The following is a 19,867-nucleotide window of genomic DNA, read 5'->3' on the forward strand; positions in this document are numbered from 1 at the left end:
ATCTCTTGAATAGTACTATATATTATATATATATTACATATAATATATATAATTTGTTTAAAATAATTTATGTTAAATTTTGCTGCGTTCTTTATGCCACATAAAAGTATTATTTTTTGATATTTTCAACTTCAAATGGTTCGTAATAAAAAATTTTATTACTCCTAAAATATTGTACTGTTTTTATTAAATATCGGCCTCCTCTTATTTTTTGCTTATTTAAATTTTTTTTTGTTAATTTTTTATTTGCTTGTCAAAAAATTTATAATATAAACATGCTTTCACACGTAGGTAACTTGTGGGGTGGCGGGCTTTTCATCGACTTACTTTTTTATATAGATTTAATTTTAAGGAAATATTAATTTAAAAATATACATTTTAAAGATTATAAAATGAAAACCACTTTATTGGAATAGAAACTAATTTTATGTATTCTCATTTAAAGTATAATAATTCTTAGACTATAATATCTACTAGAGTTTACAGATACTGAATAACTATCTACGGTCGGTTTTACCCATACCACGTTTTCCCGAAAACAGATGCATTGGCATTTTTGTTGGAATGCTTCGATCAGCCTCTCCTCTTCTAGCAAGCTTTCCAAGTTTAGCTTGAGACTTTCTGCGCAGTCTCTCTGCTTTTTCTTGTTGTTTACCAGGTTTGAGTGAAGCATCAATACGATTAGGAGCAGGGCTGTGGCCTCTTGGCAATCTTTTTCTCTTAAAAAATTCCTTGTTCGCATTTTCATCATTGACTGACATTTCAATATCTTCACTGCCAGCAAGGCTTCTTGATCTTTTACCTCTTAATATGGAAATTTGATCAGAAACATCATTAACTGCCCTTTTTGTTAAAGACCTTCCTCTTTCTCTCTTATTTTCCTCCTTTCTTGCAATGCTTCTACCTCTTTCATAAAGCTTAGATACATCATAACCTAGTTCATCAAGTTGGCTAGTTAATTTTGTTAATTCACCAGCGGATGCCTGTCTAGCTCTTCCCCTTGGCAATATAGGTGCGTTTCTTGCCTTGTTATCCATATTTTTTCTCCTCTTGAGATTAATCTTATCGTGTATATTCTTAAGAGCTTTCTGAGTTTGTTCCCATAGCTTCTCATCAAATTCTTGCGATGGATCATTCATTAATAATATCTCCTCTTCCTTTTCAAGCTCCCTCAGTTTTTCTTCAATATCAGGATCAATAAAGTCAATAATGTTTTTGCCGTCCATAATTTCTGGAACCAAATCATATTTCCAATTATCATCCTTGAGAATATACTTCCTATTCCAGTCCATCTGATACACACCAGCACCACCCATTTCTTCCTCTAGATCCTTTTCTAGAGGCCCGGATTTTGTTCTCGACTTGATTTCTTGAGATCTCTCCTGTATTACAGAGTCAGGTATGCATGGTGGTCTGTCTTTATTTAAAGGTGTTTCTGCAATATGAAGCCTTCTTGAAATTGCATCAACTCTCTTAGTCTGTACCTTGATTTCTATCCTTTTTTGAAGAAGCTCACTACATGCTCTATTCTTTGCTTCTTCGACTCCAACCTTTTTCATTGTTGACATCGTCAAAAAATCAACCACCTCAATCTTACCTCCATTTTCACTAGACTCACCCTCAAATCCTGTCTTAAGCCCTTCGATCATCTTCTTTTCTTCTGGCGATAGATCATCTACTGAACGAGAATCAATCTTATTTAATATAATGAATACTGGTTTATTTCTAAATAAAGTTTTAATGGAATGGAAAAGTTGAGTTTGTTTCTCAATACTATAACCACACTCTTCCGAAATATCAACAAAGTATAAAATACATGAGTGAATATGTGCCAAAGCTGTAATAGCTGTCATTTCTATAGTATTTCTTTCATCTAACGGGCGATCCAAAATACCTGGAGTATCAATTACCTGCCATCTAGCATAATTATAATCAAAATGGCCAACATATAGTGACTTAGTAGTAAATGCATATGGCTCAACTTCAACATTAGCATGAGAAACACAATTGATAAAGCTACTCTTACCAACATTTGGATAACCACATACTATTAATGTTCTTGTTGTTGGATTAATACTTGGAAGACGTCCGATATGTTGTCTTACTTCCTCTAGGTATTCCAAAGGTGCCTGCAGCTTCTTTAAGCAAGTACACATTCTACCTAATGCAGCTCTTTTTAGCATTTTACATTTATATGGACTATCTGCGTATTTTAATAATCTAACATAATCTTTTGCCAGAGAATCAATAATATTCTTCGAGCCTGAAATATGACCTAATGCAAGCTTATAATGGTCTCTATCATATAATACATTACATAGATCTGAATAAAATGGATGTATTTCATCCAATCTTGGGAATTGTGTTAGTATCATGCCTAATCTATCATGTATAGCTTGCTGACAAAACTTTACTTTTCTCATATAAAATGATCTTATTCTACTAATTTGAAACTGCGGATGTACCTGAGTTGGAGTCTTTCTTTGAGTCTTAGATAATACAATATCTATTAAGTCCTTACTATTAGGTATAATAGTAATATCCTAATGATTAATTGAAGATATTTAGTAAAATTCATGCAAATTGATCATTTAAATTTTCAAACTTACCTTGAATCTATGTCCTAAGCTTATTGAACTCATCTTAATATTTTTTTTCAAATATTTTTTTTTTTTTTAATAATTTTTAAAACCTATTAATTTCCACAATATATATGCTTAATAATTCTTTTTTCCAAGAATTCAAATTTGATATTATTCGATTTGATTCCCGAAGTCCAGGTTATTGTCTTTGATCAAAAAAGAAAAAAAGACTATTTTAAATCAATTCATTAACCCAGTCTTTTCCTGACAATTTTTGAAATTTTAAAATTATCTAATTTGTTCCATATAACTTATTACCTATTACATTAATTACATTACTAATTATCTCTCTATTTATTTTTGACGTTTTTAACTATTTTAATCACTATATATTTAACTAAAGCCTTTAATACTTTTATAATATATTCACTATTTTAATATACTTTCTTAAATTATACTTTAGTAATACCAGTACAGCGTAATTTACTTAAGCCGCCTGAAGTTTTGGCGGTACATTTAGTTAATATTTGTTTCTGCCACTAAAATTTTTAATGGGAAAAAAATTACATGTAACTCAAATAAATAATAATATTAATAACAAATAATTATAATTAGTAATATTATCACCTCCATTTCGATATATAATAAGCCTATTTCATTGCTCTGTATATATGTTGTTAAACCTAGCAGATAAGTGATGAATACCAATAATAAATTTTACCAGTTTATTATACCAAAAAAAGATTCTAATTTATTAAGGTTTTTAAATAATGTTGAAATAATATACAAAGATGATGAGGCAGTTTTGTGCAGTAAAAACAATCAATTCTCTTTAAGTTCAAATAATAATGGAGTTCCACTTAATTCAATTATTAATTATTTCCAGGATGACTTACTGCGAATATTTAAATTCGATTTAAATGAGAAAGATCATGATTGTTCTGAAACTGAAATTCCATTAGGCTTATATTATATGCTCTCTCTATCATATTTATGGTCAAAGATTATTCATATTCATGAAAAAAAAATATTTCTTAGCCTAATTTTTAAAAATATTGAAATTTTAAATCAACACTTGATGAATAATACAGAAAAGTCCCAAATCAATAATTTGTTTAATATGATGATTTTTTGTATTACGAATATTGTAATTCAAGAATTTGATATTCTTGAAACTTTGATTAATGAAGATAAAAAAAAACTCGAAAACAAATATGTTAATTCAAAGGGTAAGAAAAATGCAAAATCAAAGAAAAGAAAGAACCTAAAGCATACCCATGAAATTGATGAATATGATGATTCTTTTAGCGAATCTGAGACAGAATTAGATAATAATGACTCCTTTGATAAGGGCCAATTAGAAAATACTGATTTCGAAGTTAATGTAAATGATGAAAATATTCAAGGTATTAAACTAATCAAAGATTCATCCATTCTTGAAATTTCATTCTTATTAGTAAAATATTTGATTAAACTTTCCAAAAATTATATAAATATTAATTTTTCCACAGTTAGTCTTTCTGAATGGTCAATAATATTATCTCTACGAATTATTAATTTGGTTAAAAAACTAGTCACTAATTATGAAATTGAAGCTTTCAATGACTTAAGTAGAATCAATATAATTAAATGGGAAAATTTATCCCAAAGCTTATTAATAAATATATTAAAATCTATCAACTTTACCAAAAAATGCGAAGAAGTTGAAGAATATGAAAATTTAAACAATTGTTTGTTTGACATCATTACTAATTGCTTTATTAATGGCTCTATTGACTTAATATCCAATGTAAACCATGAAAATAACCCAAACAACAGAAATAATATCATATTTAAAGATTTTCCAAGTTTTTTGTCAACAATTACAATACAAATTAGTGAGGAATTTTCTAACAATCTGTTTGTTTATATTCTTGAAAATCTTGGAATATATTGGATTAAAATGGATAAAATTGAAGATGTTGGTGAAGATAACAATATTATTATTTATATTAGTTCATATGTAGAGTCAGTTTCAGTCAATAATCCAAACATTATTTTGAACAATATTTCATTAATCAGAAGAATTCTCAAAGTAATGATTTCTTATAAACTTAGATCATGCTTTATTTTAAGTGCTGCAAATTCACTCATTGAAATGAAAAATAAAAATGAAATTGAATCATGTTATCATTCTAATTTAGGCCGAAATACTGATGATAGTAATAATTCTATTGATTATACTTTAGAAAATAGATCACAAATTATAGAATCTATTGATTTATTACTTGAAAGGGTTTATGACAAGCATCACAATTGTCGAACAAGATCTATTCAGTCTTTACAAAGATTATTTGTTAATGATATAATTCCATATAGTTTTTTTATCATAATTCTCAAAGAAATAAAAATGAGAACCTTGGATGAATCTTCTTACGTCAGATCCTCATCATTTAACTTATTAAGAACAATGGTTAGAAAAGCTACTGAAAACTATTATCATCTAGCATTAAATTATGAACAGATTTCCAACTTATTGAATAAAATTAATTCTGAGCTAAATCATTTTAATAAAACTAACATTGATGATTTAAACAATACAATTATTAACTCAAATAAGAGTGATAAAGAAACAGAATTACAAGAATTAGTTAATCAAAATCTCTCAAAAAAGAAAGAATCTGAATATGAATTAATGAAAGTATTATTATTGGATGCAAAAGAAGTTTCTTTAATTGTGGAAAGTATTTTGGAGCAAGTTTGTATTGATGGAATTTATTCAAAAATTAATTCTGATGTTTCCTCATGTATTCTTTTTATTTGTGAAGCCGTTTCCTTAAATATTAAAAAAGGTCAATCATTCCTTTCAAATGTACTAAAATGCATTTGGAGGGTTAATAATGTAAATATTTTAAATTCAGTTGTACATGGGTTCTTTATTATAATGTTTAATAATGTTTCTAACTTTTCAAATTCTGAAAATCAAGAAAGTTATATTCAAAATGATTTAGAGTATGAAGAAGATCAAAACTTGAAGCTTCAATTTAATGAAAAGGTATTAATAAATCAAATAACGGTTAAAAATCTTCTTAAAGTGATAGGATTATTTAATGAAGATGATATGATGAATTTTTCAAAGCTATTGGAACACTTAACCTCAAAAAATACACAAATATCTAAAAAGTACACCCAAAATTTTGACTTATCTTTGTTGAAAAGCCATACTATGAATGAAATTTCTTTAATTGGAAGCGATTTAACAAATTTAAACACTGAAACAGAAAATAACTTAATATCACTACTTGAATTACTTTTAGTGATAATGAAAGTTGAATCTTTGAATAGTAATCATATTGTTGAAATTAATAGCAAGAAAAATTCAAACTTCGAAATACTATATCGACTATTTCAAAATTCCGTATCAAATGAAAACTATTTAATTTTTGATTATTCAATTAAATGCTTGAATTTAATTAAAATCAATAATCAAGATTATACAAATGAGATTTTGTCAACATATATAACAATTCTCTCAAATTTTGACTATAAGCTAATAAATAATTCTCTTATCATAAATATTATTAATTCAGTATTTAATCTGATTGCAAACCCGTCAAATATTAAATTTTTGACTACTAAGGAAAACAAATCAAAAGTTTTATATATCGATTTTTTTATCAACAAGTTATTTGACCATTTTCATAAAAGGCTTATTAATTCAAAAGAAGTAAGTATGATTGAATTATCTCAAGTAACGAATTTATTGAGTCACATTGTATTGAAATATGGGAATTTTGTGGAAAATTTATATAACAAATGGAAGTATTTATATTCAGTCAGTCAAAAAAACTCTTCTGAGAAAGCAAAATTACTTCAAGACAAGAATAATGAGTTTAGAATAGTCAATCTAGAAGAGGAGTATCTTGAATACATTCAAATGATATTGGAAAATCAACTCCTTTCTAATCATAGTATTTTTTATTTTATTGTACCAATCATTAATTTATTATCAAGAGATCCAAGTTTAGTTGTGGATTTTAATAGCATTACGGATTGTGGGAGTGATCTTCAGTGGCAGCTTGATTATTCCAGAAACTGTGCATTAATTTCTTTATGTAAGCTGACTTCTTTAACAACAAAGCTATTGAATATTAATGAAAAGACTACGATTGAAAGTTCCACTCAAAGCTTGAATATGAATTCAAAATTGTCAAATTTATTTGAAATGCCAAACATACAATTAATATTTTCTTTTCTTTATAACCCATCCTCATTTAATTTTATTAATAAAGCTCAACTGGATGATATCATGTTAAACATAATACTTTGTACCAACGATTTGTTAATAAGGTATCCAAATATTATAGATCCATGGATGGAAAAACAATATTTACTTTTAAACTTAGATGAAAATTCAAGTGGCACAGAAATTAACAGTTTAAAATATAATATTATGTTGATTATTAACTACTTATTAAATATAGGTTTCATTAAACCAAAAGATATATTATTACTGAGTTATCTCAAATGTATTAGCAATAAATCAGAATTTGATTCTGAACTTTCCAGTCTTGCAAATTCATTCTTTCAAGAATTTTTTAAAGATTTAAATAATCAACTTGCTGTTAATATTATTCCACTATTAATCAACCAACTAGCACTGGAATACTCTTATAATTATACTGAAAAGACAAAAACTCAAACAATTATTCACCAAACACAGTATCTGCTTCATTTTGTTAATAATAAAGATATTGTTTGCTCTGCCCTAATTCCAAAATTTCTTTCCAGAATTTCCCTAATTAACGATTCAAAAGCAATTGAATTGTACGTTATTGCACTTGAGTCATTAAAACTAGGCTCAAAGACTAGGTGTATTAACAAGATTATTGAAAATATGAACTTAATTACGTTCCATATTCAAGAATTTGACTTTCTAAAAAAATATTTTGCAAAAGTTCTTCAAAATCATATAAATTCAAGCCAATTTCATACTAATTCTGAAATACTTTCACTGCTAAATGACGAAAGTTTAATGCATTCTAAAATTAATTCAAACCACATAAATGAAAAAAAAAATCAACTAATTACTGACAGTGAAAATAAACCACAAAATTGAATGTTAGTATTTCTTAATTATTATAAATGAGTGCAGTAAAAATACAAAGTTAATATATGTTTATTTTTTTTTTTTTATCTTCTAATTTCTTCCCGTAATTTTTTTTTTAGAGAATATTAAAATTCCATTGCATTTTTCATTACGTGTAATTACTATTGAAATTAATAAATATTTATTTTTAAAAAAAATTTATACAATAAACTATTGAAAAAAAATCATTTTTTTCACGTATTAATTTAATTCTTAATATTAGGTAATTAAATGATTCAAATGGAATTAAAATATTCATTAACAACATTAGATTTAAACTAAAGAATGACAACTAATCTAACAAGAATACCAAATATTTTTAAAGCTTATTAGTTTTAAATTACCTATTCGTTGATAGCACTAACATAAATTATGCTCTTTGCATTAAAATTTTTTTTTTCGAGAAAATTATTTTCACAATTTAAATTAAAAATTTCTTGGCCGCTCAAAGAGGGTTTTTGACTAGAAAATAAGCAACTTCAATAATCATTGAAACTCTTTCCAATATATAAGAGTAAATTAGTTTGTGATCAAGTGAATCACTACAGAAATTCCTAATTAAATAGGTTTATCACATATTTTTATGTCAATATTTTGGAAAAATGAACGATGAGGTGACATATAAAGTCAATGCACCCTTCATAAACAAAACAAATTGTGATTATCCAAGTAATAACGGAAAAATAAGTAATGATTCAGAGCAGATCATTGAAAGCTATGAAGATTCCGAATTAATAACAGATTCTGACAGCTCAGATTTATCTTTGCCTATTAATAATATAGGCAGAATGATGAAATTATCTATACCTGGCTCAGCAAAAATTTCCAGAGAATCAAAAATGTTAATGCAACAAATTTCTAAGGATTTTATTGGATGTATTTCATCCCATGCAGGAGAGATTTGTTCTAGCAATAAACGACGTGTATTAAATGGTGAAGACATTATTAATGCTTTATCTTCTTTTGGATTTGGTGATTATACAGGCACATTAATCAATTATTTGAATATTTGGAGGGGTGTAAAGCAATCTAGAAACATAAAGTCATATACTAATATTCACAGACCCAATAGTTCATCATTAAATTTTAACGAAAATTACCAAATTCCTACAGATAATTTTCAGCACCAATTCTTTGAAGTCGATCAAAACTTTGCAAACAATTGCATTAAGCCTAGAATTGATGATCAGAAACTTATAAATAATGAATGCAATAAATATTTTGTTCAAAGCAATAATTCAGCAAATAACCAACAAATTACTTATACAAATTTACCAAAATGTGTGAATAGTGCTTTATATGAATTCGTTAATTTGAATATAGATAAGAATAATAATTCAAATTCACAAAAATGTTCAGAAAGTTTTCAAGGAGACACAAATATTCCTTATATTACAAATAAAAATCATTTTAATACATTATTATTGTCACCTACAAAAAGTATCAACTTTTTGAATGAATCTTCTCCAGGCACTCCAAAATCAACGTTTCCACTTAATCAATGTGGCAAAAGAAAAAGATTTGTGCAAGAAGAACCTAAAATAATGAATATTGTTGGCAATATTGAACAAGGTATAAACTTTAATGTAAAATACAATTTGAATTATAACATTAAAAATTCATCAGATTTTGAATTAACTGAAAATAATACATTTCAAGAAAATCATAAATCTACCATTAATTTTTCTAAATTTAATAATAATTTGGAGTATTCGAATCAATATAAACAAGATGAAATATTTCTAAACAAAAATGAAACTTCATTCGATAGCTATTTTTCATCAGATTTTTATATTCAAGAAGAAAGTGAAAATGACTCCGAATATAATGCATATCCAAATGAATTATTTATTTCATAAAAAAATAAAAATTTAAGGTTATTAAATTAACAAATTATATTGTTTTTCTTATTATAATTTTCATAAAATTCTATTAAAGAAGGAGGGATTCGAGGTTTTACTTTATTTAAAGCAAAAGAAATATCTTTCCAAGTAAACATGATATGGTTACTAATTGAATCTTTGTTAGAATCTGAGTTATTCGTAATGGTTCTTCTAATAACCTGCATCATAGTTTCCCTACACAATAAAGCGAGTTCTGCACCACTATAGCCACTTGTTAGATTCACTAGTGAATCAATCATTTCATCATAACTATCAAAGATTTCCATATTGGTTATATTGTTGCATAGCTCAATAACTTCTAAATTTCCAATCTTATTATTCGCAATATTCGAACTGTTTGAACTTCCCTCTAAATTAGGTCCATTATTACTATCATTAATTTGAATATAATTTTTCGACTTTAAATAAATATTCAAAATTTTCTTTCTTGCTTTAGAATCTGGTAATCCAATGTAAATAATTCGATCAAGTCTTCCAGGCCTAAGTAATGCAGAATCTAATAAGTCAGGCCTATTGGTTGCCCCAATTACGATTACTTGTTTATTTGTGGTAATTCCATCCATTTCATTTAACATTTGTGAAAGAACTCTAGTGCTTACATCAGAAGTATTTGACATACTTTCTCTATTTACACCAATTGCATCAATTTCATCAAAAAAAATAATACAAGGAGAATTTTGTCTAGCCTTTCTGAAAATTTCACGTATTGACTTTTCAGATTCTCCTACCCATTTTGAAAAAAGCTCAGGACCTTTTACACTAATAAAATTCATTTTGCTCTCAGTAGCAACAGCTTTCGCCATTAATGTTTTTGAACATCCAGGTGGGCCGTATAGTAAAACTCCACTTGGAGGCTTTATTTTCATGTACTCAAAAAGGTCTGAGTGAATTAGTGGCCATTCTACACACTCTTTGAGCTGTTCCTTAACTTCCTCATATCCTCCTATATCGTTCCAATGAGTTCTGGGAATTTCCACAGCAAGCTCTCTAAGGGCAGAAGGCTTAATGTTTTTAATACTATTGTAGATATCTTCAAATGAAAGAAGCGAGGTTTTATCATTATCCATGAATTCTATATTCGTAGTTCTTTCTAGAAATTTATTGATCGATTCGTTAATTAACATCTTTAAGTCTGCACCAACAAAGGCTTGAGTCTCATTGACAAGGGAATCTATTTCAGAGTCATTTAAACTATTTGGAATATCACTTAATATAAGCTCAATAATTTCCTTCCTTTCCAAGCTATTAGGTACTTCAACTGCTATTTCACGGTCAATTCTCCCAGCTCTTCTTAATGCAGGATCAATTTCATTAGGCTTGTTTGTTGTTGCAATTAGTATTACCCGATTATTATCATCAAACCCGTCTAGTAAAGACAAAATTGCTGTAAGATACTTTCTGTTTTGATCGTTTATTCCTGTAAAACTATCCCTATTACCACAAATCATATCAATTTCATCTATAAATAATATGCTGTAAATGGCTTCATCTTTCTTTGAATTATCTTTCACCTTTTGAATACTTTTAAAGAAATGATTATTTTCGCCATCCGTGTTGTTGCTAATATTACTTCCATCTATAACTATAAAATCAACATATAATTCCAAATCAGAGTCTTGCATAGATGTTGTAATTAATTCAATTTCTTCTGCAATAGAGCGAGCAATCAAAGTTTTTCCGGTCCCTGGTGGTCCATATAATAATATTCCTTTAGAAGGCTTTATTCCAAAAGATGAGTAAATTTTTGAAAATTTGAGAGGATTTATAATACACTTATTAATTTCACTCTTTAATTGATTCATTCCTCCTATTTTATCCAGTCCAAGCTTTCTTTTACCTTGAGTGAATTCTTTACCTCTAATGCTAATTTTGCTCTCATTAATTTTACTTTTATGTTTAATTAATTTGTTATCAAAAACTAATTCGATTTTTGTTTGGTTACCTATCTTCACAACTTTTGAATAGTTCTCCAACAATTCCTGGCTTCTATCAAATTCATACACACTAAAGTAGTAAACCATTGACGCAATTTGTATTGAAATTAAATTACCTTGAAATACGCAGATTCCCCTAGATCTTGAAATGATCATTTGCTGAATACTCTTATTATCATTAAAAAATTCTGGAGGTGACTTTAACAAATTCTTCATATTATTATTTATAGAGCTATTTAAGTCAAGAATTCCAAAAAACTTTAGTATACAGTGCTTATTAACGTCAATATTAATGTTATTATCCTTTGCAAAACTTCTCAAAGGAAATACTTCTAATTGACCCGAATTTTCACCTATTATACTTAAGTTATTCATAACTAAGTCTCCTATTAGTCCTTGGTTATCTCCAAATTTAACATTTGGCTCCAACGATCTGACTGTCACACACGTGAATTTTTCCATATATCTTATTACACATATAGTTCCATTTGCTATTCCTATTTGATTTAATGTACTCTCAGAAACACGTAGTTCTAAGATATTTGACCTTGAAATATCCTTGCTTATTGCAATATTTAATAAATACGGCCATTTTATAGGAACTTTGACATTTGATTCGCTTTTTACTGATTCATTCTTCTCCTCATTAAAAAAACTTTTATGTTTCTGTTTATTTTTCATTTCATTATTAAATAAATAAGTTATTCTTTAAAGTAATGATAAATATTCTCAACTTAAAGATTATTTTAAAAAATTATTTGATAAAAAGTTATTTTAAATTACCGGTCTAGGTCTAATTATACATTTATATTATATGAACATTTTTAAATACCGGGAATTAATAAATTTTTTTGTGGCAGAAAATTCTGATGATAATTTAATGCCGGTTTTCATGCGTTTGTAAAAAAGTATTAAATAATTAGAAAATATAGATTAAATTGTTTTTTAAATTAAAAAATAACTCCGTGTAATAAAATTTCAGTGCAATTATCTTTAGAATATAACTAACTCAGAATGATGTTAGTTTTATTATGAAAATACCGAATGCAATTTCTTAATGGAGAAATTAAAAAAATATGTGCAATAAATATCACTAGAAAAATATTTATTTTAGAAAAAAAGCTAAGATACACAGATAATGATGAACATATTAGTGGAATGGTCTTGGAGAAATACAATGAAACAGTTAAGGCCCTAAAAAATAAGAGAAATTCCAATATTTTGTACCCATACAAAAACGAATTTTGGAGAACATTAACAAGAAATACTGATGGTATTGATAGGGTCTTTTTTCACAAATTAAAAGCATTGAGTAATTTTTGTTTTATTGAGGAAGAAATTATTTTTGAAAACACCCAACTAACTAATTATATCTGGAAAACTATAGGAGTAAATCCTAGTCAAAAAATTGATATGAGTGAATTAATGGATATATTCATTAAAAAAAGTGAAAGAAGAAAATATCTGGAAAAATTGAAATATATAGAGAGGAACTTGCAAATAGAAAATAAATACAAATTAATTATTGATAAATTATTTGGGAAATTAATTAAATATTTAAAATTAGATGCAAATATTCAAGATAAAAAATTTGATTTCTTTGATTTGATTATAATGGAATGCCCATCTATTAAATATTTTAAAAAGATATTATTTAATGATATTAAATCTCCAAAATTTGTAAGTTTGGCTGAATGTTTATATAACAGATTGATGGAAATCTTAAATCTGTATGATAACGAATTGAGTACTATTACTTATAAAATTGCAAAGATTTCATTCATTTCAGAGCACTTGTTTAAAAAATGGTCAAAAGAATTGACAGAATTGAATGTTCATTCAAATTTAATGGAAAATTTTCAATTTAGCAACGAAAAGAGAGTAGATAACGCCCAGAAAGATTTACTGGATCTTATTATAATCTATGGATATTTAATTAGGAATAAATTGAAAAACAAACTGTTTAAAGATGAAGAAATTTCAATAATATTAAGTAAAATTAGTAGATTACTGAAAAAAGCAAATCATTCACTCATTTCTAATCAAATTAAACTGTTGATTGAATTAATTATATTACAATTATCTGAAGAATCAATACATTCTTATGAAGTAAAGTTATGTCTACTGAAACTTGTGAATAAAATAGTTGGGAATAGTTATAACGATTTGTTAATCACATTAATTATTTCAAACATATTAAAAAATTATGAATGCAAAGTTCCAAATAAAGAAAACATTTTACATGAAGAATTAATTTCTACTATTAATAAATATTTCTTCCAAGAAAAACTGATTAATGATAATAAACCTTTAGAAAGTGGTATTAAGATATTAATAAATTATATAGATATTGAAAATTTAGAATTGTTATTGAAAAAATCCTTGATTAATTCTAATATGATAAAAAATATTATCGAGTTAATTTTTATTAAGATACAAAGTCAAATATTGAGTAACATCAATACTTGGAAAGAAAATCATTTTGAATTTAACCAAATTAATTTTGAATTATTGAATCAAATAATTAATACTCATAAAGATAAAAATTTTAATATTAATTATCTAGAGAATTTGATAGTATTAAACTTTATAAAAACCATGAAAATACTGGAGGATAAAAAAACTATTAAAGAGAACAAATTTATTAAGTTTAATATTGAACCAAGTAAAGTTAACCTAGTGAAGCTAATTTCCATGATTAACTCAAAATTTGATCAATATTATGAAAGTAGGCATGAAGAACATAATTTGATTAAAATAATCAATTGTTATAGCTTTACTAAAATTATTGAAAATATTTTGAAAGAAAATTTATCGAAAGACTCTTGTAACTGGACATTAATTCATGAAGGAATAAAATTTTTAAATAATTATTTATTAATAGCATTCAATAGTAATTCATTGGAAAATACTACCGAAATTTATGAATTTTCAAAATCAACGATGAATGAAATAAAAAAACGTTTCATAAATGAAAATTCGAATGAAATAGAATTAAAATGGTCCATTCCACAATCAAATATATACTTTGAATTGTTAAGATTAATACATAATGCATCTTACATTTCAAATTTTAAAACAAAAGAAAATACTGATATTAATTCTATACAATTGCTAAATCAAGGTATTGTTCCTTTTAAATTAAACATTAAGGAAGATAATCAGGACTTTTTATTCAGCAAAATTAAGGAATACTTCAATAATAAAAATAATGAAAAGATTTTGATAAAACCTAATAACAAAAATATAAATTTAATTTTCATTCATGGTTTTCTTGGAAGTGCTTTTAAATCTTGGAATATTGATATATCAAAAGAAAGTAAAACTCCAATAATTGTTGATGATAATTTCCAAAGTAATATTATTCCAGAATATAAAAAAAAGAAATCGAATATTAAATTAGGTCAAAAAAAAAACTGTAATATTATCTCAAAACTGGAAAAACACAATTATTTAATATGGCCAAGAATACTATTGACTGAAAATAAAAGTTTGAAAATGTTTGCAGTAGATTATTCACATCAGATATTTAATCAGAATCAATCAATTACTTTAAAAGGAATTTCTGAAGAAATTTATAAAAAGCTATTAAAAGCAAATATTTTACCAAAAGATATAGAAAATCATAAAGAAAAAAATAATATAATAATTTGTCATTCAATGGGTGGAATACTATTAAAGCTAATTATTTCAAACCATCCAGAAATTATTAAAAGTATTAAAGGGATAATATTTTTTGGAACTCCTCATTTTGGAACGAATTTGCATTCAAATATAATTAAAATTTTAAGAAAGAAAGTCTCATCATACATTATAGAACTTTCTTCTCAATTTAACATTAAAAAATTAAAAAAACTGAATTCAAAATTTCAAAAATTGATTTATTCAATTCCAAAACAAGAAAGGCCATTAATATATTCATTTTCAGAATATTTACCATGCAAAATACCACTCTTGTTTAATATCAGTAAAATAATAGTTCCACATTTTAATTCAAATCCATTTATTGGTAACTTTTTTATATTAAAAACAGATCATAACTTAATAAATAAGCTAACGATTTACAAGAACGATATAAGATATTTGCTAATACAGAATTTGATTGACTTATAATGCATTGATTTTGTTAAAATCAAAATTCCAATTTTTGAGACGTTCTATATTGTTTTGTGAAATTGAGACTATAATGAATGAAGTCAGATATTTAAGAATAAATAATACTAACCAAATAATAATAATGTGATTAATACATAAAGCTGAGTGTAACCTTGAGAATAGTAAAACACACATTAATAATATAGTAAGTGGTAATGATATAAAGCCTATTCTTCTTGAAACTATGTATGGAAATGCATAAATACCCCTTAATTTTTTTGAAATAAAAACAGGTTCTTTTTTCAAAGTTTTTGATTCAAATTGATTGAAATTTTCATTCTTCACCTTTTTTATCTTAGCGTCATCCTTATTTTGGATTAAAGAAACATCTGCTTCTAAACCTATAGTATTTCCTCTTAACAAGGAGTATGTGCCCTGTCTGGTTAGGTTCCCAATAGAAGAACTATGAATAAATTTACTATTATTCAGTGTATTTTTACAAATTAATTTCTCAAAAGAATTATTTTCTTCCAAATTTTTTTTGTTAAAGTCAATCATTAAATATTGAAATGCTTGATTTGAACCTCTTGAAAGTAAAATATCACCTATCAATGTATCTAAATAACTGAAATAGCAATTGGAATTAATTTTATTAAATTTCACAAGAAAAGAGTGTTTAAACCAATCAACAATAATTTCTACCAAATAAACCGATACAACCCATGTTATTACTGAGGAAAAAATAGAATCCGTATAAAGCCTTGCGTTTGAGTACATTCTGATAAATAAAATACATCCATCATATAAAAGCTGGAACCTTTCAATGGTATCTGAACATGAAATTGTGAATAGAGAAATTGAATGATAAGTTTTAAAAACAGTTGATTTAATTTCTGCGAAGTTGTTGGTTATTACAATCAAAAACATTGTGTATTCTGATGAATTAAGTGAAATATTCAATGCCAATCCTCTAATCATGTGAATAGTACAGTGAATTAATAAATAAATTACTACAATAAAATACTTTGAAAAAGAATCAATGAATAAATTTGTAAAACTTGAATGATTATTTTCTTGCTCATAACTACCATCTACAAATCCAATATATGTAAAAAATTTAATGCTTGATTCCAAATATGTGTCAATTAAATCTCTTCCAAAAGATCTGAATAATTTCTCAAATATTTCCAGCATATTAAAAATGACATATAACTTTAGTAATCCTTGTCCTCGTATATAGTGGTAAAAAAATGAAATATCAAGCCTGCTAAAAATAAAAATCGACAATAATAAAACTAAGAATCTTGACAAGTCAGTTAACTCTACAGCAGTAAATTTAAAATAATTTCCAAGGTCAACACTTAATAATGGCTTTAAATCTTGTTTATTCTTAGTATAGATATGATCATTATTCACTTCATCATAAAATATATCTGAAGCTGAAATAGATTGTAATTCAGATTCCTCAAAAGATGATCTTTGGTCATTCATTCTATATGAATGAATGTGATTTTTAATTTGTGGAAAAAAATTGTTATTTCTACCAAGAAATCCATCATCTTTACTTTTCATATTTAATCTAAATCTCAATTTATTATCATACTCTGGAATATTTACTAAGCTTTTACTTTTAAGTTGTTTATCCTCAAATATATACTCAACACTAGAGTTCTCAATTAATTGATTATTAATCTGATGTCCAGTCTTATTTGGTTCCTTATTACTATTTTGAATAAGATCCCAAGGACTTGAATCTATGGAATAATCATTCTCGATATTATCTTCTGAATTATTATAATTATTAGTTCTTTTAATCGTTGAATTGTTCTGAAAATAACATGATTTACCTGTTATTAGAAACATAAATATATTAGTAACATTTAAAAATATTAATAAAATGAATTTTAATAATGCTATCATTGAATTAATTGGCAAAAATGTTAAATCATATAAAATCGTGTCAAAACAAAGTAACATCGAGAAGTTAAGGAGATATTCTAATTTCTTAGGTACTTGATAAACTTCATTTAAAATATTTTTAGGTATTCGATCATTAAAACTTTCTTCGTCAACTTCAAAGTAATCAATATCTTTTTTTTCAAGTACGTTTTCACTCCTAATTTCGGACCAAATGAACTCCAAAGATGATATTATATTATTCTCCATTTTATTCACATTTTGATTATTGTAATCGTTTAAATCATCAATTTGTTCTTCATTACTACTACTTAAATTACTAACACTATTATTTTCCCCCTCTAAATTATTGGCAAAATTTTCCTGATTATTAATTAACTTAATAACTTCATTGTTACTTTTCCCATTCTCATGAGAATTTTCATTCATTAATACCTCTTTGTATGTTGATACCTTATTTTTAGTAATACGACTATTAGTAGTTAATTTTAGTTTTTCAGAATCCACATAACTAAGGGCTTCATTCTTTACTAACAACTTTTGAGTACTTTTATTCGGTTTTTTAGACATTATATTATAATTTTATAGTTGATTTTATCAGGATGATTTAATACATTATTTGCAACACCCAATTTTTTCTCCCAAAAAAATATTTTAAAAATGGCGCTATCACTTTAACTGTAATTCTTAATCATGCATAAAGATTAAAAAGAAACATTTCAAAACTTTAAATTAATAAGATCTAAAAGTATGTAAATGATAACACTATTAATGCATATTAAATAGTAAAAATTCACAATAGAAAAAAATTAATAATATATATTATTAAGTATATTTCAATGTAAATAGAAATTTTTCAGCCATGCTGATAAAGCATCTTAGATCCACTATTGGCAATCCAGACAGTAGATACAGATGATGAATCCCCAACAATAGAAGTGACAAATTTCATAAAACAAAAGGACTTAAAATTGAATGAGACCCCAGATGTCCATGCAATAACAGTACCTGCGCCAAGCTCAATTTGCTCATTTGGTTGTAAAGTATACCGGATAATGCTTTCATCACCTCTGAGGTAAACAATATCAATATCCTCATCCTCATCGTTATCTGAAGAATTTAATCCCCTTAAATTGCCAATATTTCTTGGTGCATGCTCAAATTTATTGCAATTTCTATATGGAATGCTTCGACTACATATTCTGCTTCTAATAATATCACCTGTAATTACATGCCCCACTCCCTCTCTTGAATATAAAGTACCAAATTTTTTCATTGGTACTGGGAAAAATTTCATCCCTGGAGAACAAGAATCCAAAACTATTAAAGAGGGTTCAGTCAAAATTACATCTGTAAGCCACCAAATTGAACGCTCTAATTTCAATTGCTTATTTGAAAATAAAATACGTGTTGGAGATTCATAGCTTAACTTTTCGTCTTTTTTTAAACGTAAAATAAGTTTGCTACCATCAACAATGGACCTTGGAATTACACTTATTATATTCTCTGCACTTGTTTCAATTTCTTCTTTGTAATTAGTATTATTAGTACTTGATCTATCTAAAATTTCCTGTTCTAAGTTTTGCATTATACTCTCCTTCAAATTTTTAAATATTCAGATAACAATGAAAATATTATCAATATGTATCTTTCTTTGATAAAGCTATTATTCGTAAATTATATACTAAATATTAATCTGACTTGATAACGGTGGTTGTAATTTAGTTATTTAAAAAATCGAGATTATAAACCCCAATATAGCTTAAAAGTGATGAATATTAGTGATTTATTTGATAACAATATAAATCGATATATAAATATTTATACAAATATATATTTGCTTTTTTGTTTTTTTGGCCTTCGAATATAACATAAATTAAAAATATCACGAAGGTACCGCCGAATTCACCGCCAAATAGAGTATTTGAGAAACCCCACAAATTTCTTTTTAATTCAAATAAATTATTACAAAAATAATAAAATCATAATAATTTAAAAAACTTAATATTTTATTTTGAGTTATATTTGCATTTATGAACACATATGCAAATTTATTAAATAGTAGAAATATACTATATTATTTTATATAACTTCCTAATTAGCCTTTCTCCTTACATTAGACCGGAAGCTAGCTTTTTAATTTTATTTGCAAAAAAAATACTAAATTTTGACTAATTTTTTCAATTAATTGTTTGTCTACAGTTTTTTTAAAATTGCTTTAAATTGTTTAATTTTGCATGCAATAGGCGCTGACACGTAATTATCTAGTATTGAATATTTAAATAAAAATCCACATATAAAACTTAG

At 25.9% G+C, this 19,867-nt stretch overlaps 7 protein-coding genes across 7 annotated transcripts; 3 read left to right on the forward strand and 4 right to left on the reverse strand.

Moving 5' to 3' along the window:
- Positions 1-497: 497 nt before the first annotated feature.
- Positions 498-2,642, reverse strand: ELE39_002866 (nucleolar GTP-binding 1; the record flags this gene model as incomplete). Its single annotated transcript, XM_067345970.1, has 2 exons — positions 498-2,543; positions 2,610-2,642. The coding sequence occupies 2 exons, from the start codon at positions 2,640-2,642 to the stop codon at positions 498-500; spliced, it is 2,079 nt and encodes a 692-aa protein (XP_067200897.1).
- Positions 2,643-3,279: 637 nt separating this feature from the next.
- On the forward strand, positions 3,280-7,680 carry ELE39_002867 (Low complexity; the record flags this gene model as incomplete). The annotated part of the gene is made up of 1 exon (XM_067345971.1): positions 3,280-7,680. The coding sequence occupies one exon, from the start codon at positions 3,280-3,282 to the stop codon at positions 7,678-7,680; it is 4,401 nt and encodes a 1,466-aa protein (XP_067200898.1).
- Positions 7,681-8,312: 632 nt separating this feature from the next.
- ELE39_002868 (CCAAT-box DNA binding subunit B) lies at positions 8,313-9,569 on the forward strand (the record flags this gene model as incomplete). Its single annotated transcript, XM_067345972.1, has 1 exon — positions 8,313-9,569. One exon carries the CDS (start codon positions 8,313-8,315, stop codon positions 9,567-9,569), a length of 1,257 nt encoding a protein of 418 aa, XP_067200899.1.
- Positions 9,570-9,595: 26 nt separating this feature from the next.
- On the reverse strand, positions 9,596-12,229 carry ELE39_002869 (CDC48 like AAA ATpase; the record flags this gene model as incomplete). Its single annotated transcript, XM_067345973.1, has 1 exon — positions 9,596-12,229. The coding sequence occupies one exon, from the start codon at positions 12,227-12,229 to the stop codon at positions 9,596-9,598; it is 2,634 nt and encodes an 877-aa protein (XP_067200900.1).
- Positions 12,230-12,592: 363 nt separating this feature from the next.
- On the forward strand, positions 12,593-15,661 carry ELE39_002870 (HSMGG motif; the record flags this gene model as incomplete). The annotated part of the gene is made up of 1 exon (XM_067345974.1): positions 12,593-15,661. The coding sequence occupies one exon, from the start codon at positions 12,593-12,595 to the stop codon at positions 15,659-15,661; it is 3,069 nt and encodes a 1,022-aa protein (XP_067200901.1).
- A 209-nt stretch (positions 15,662-15,870) lies between these two features.
- On the reverse strand, positions 15,871-18,130 carry ELE39_002871 (eukaryotic membrane family; the record flags this gene model as incomplete). Its single annotated transcript, XM_067345975.1, has 2 exons — positions 15,871-15,885; positions 15,935-18,130. The coding sequence occupies 2 exons, from the start codon at positions 18,128-18,130 to the stop codon at positions 15,871-15,873; spliced, it is 2,211 nt and encodes a 736-aa protein (XP_067200902.1).
- Positions 18,131-18,416: 286 nt separating this feature from the next.
- ELE39_002872 (uncharacterized protein) lies at positions 18,417-19,148 on the reverse strand (the record flags this gene model as incomplete). The annotated part of the gene is made up of 1 exon (XM_067345976.1): positions 18,417-19,148. The coding sequence occupies one exon, from the start codon at positions 19,146-19,148 to the stop codon at positions 18,417-18,419; it is 732 nt and encodes a 243-aa protein (XP_067200903.1).
- Positions 19,149-19,867: the final 719 nt, after the last annotated feature.

The sequence above is a fragment of the Cryptosporidium sp. chipmunk genotype I genome, assembly GCF_004936735.1.
Source record: "Cryptosporidium sp. chipmunk genotype I strain 37763 chromosome Unknown contig_32, whole genome shotgun sequence".
Classification (NCBI taxonomy): domain Eukaryota; phylum Apicomplexa; class Conoidasida; order Eucoccidiorida; family Cryptosporidiidae; genus Cryptosporidium; species Cryptosporidium sp. chipmunk genotype I.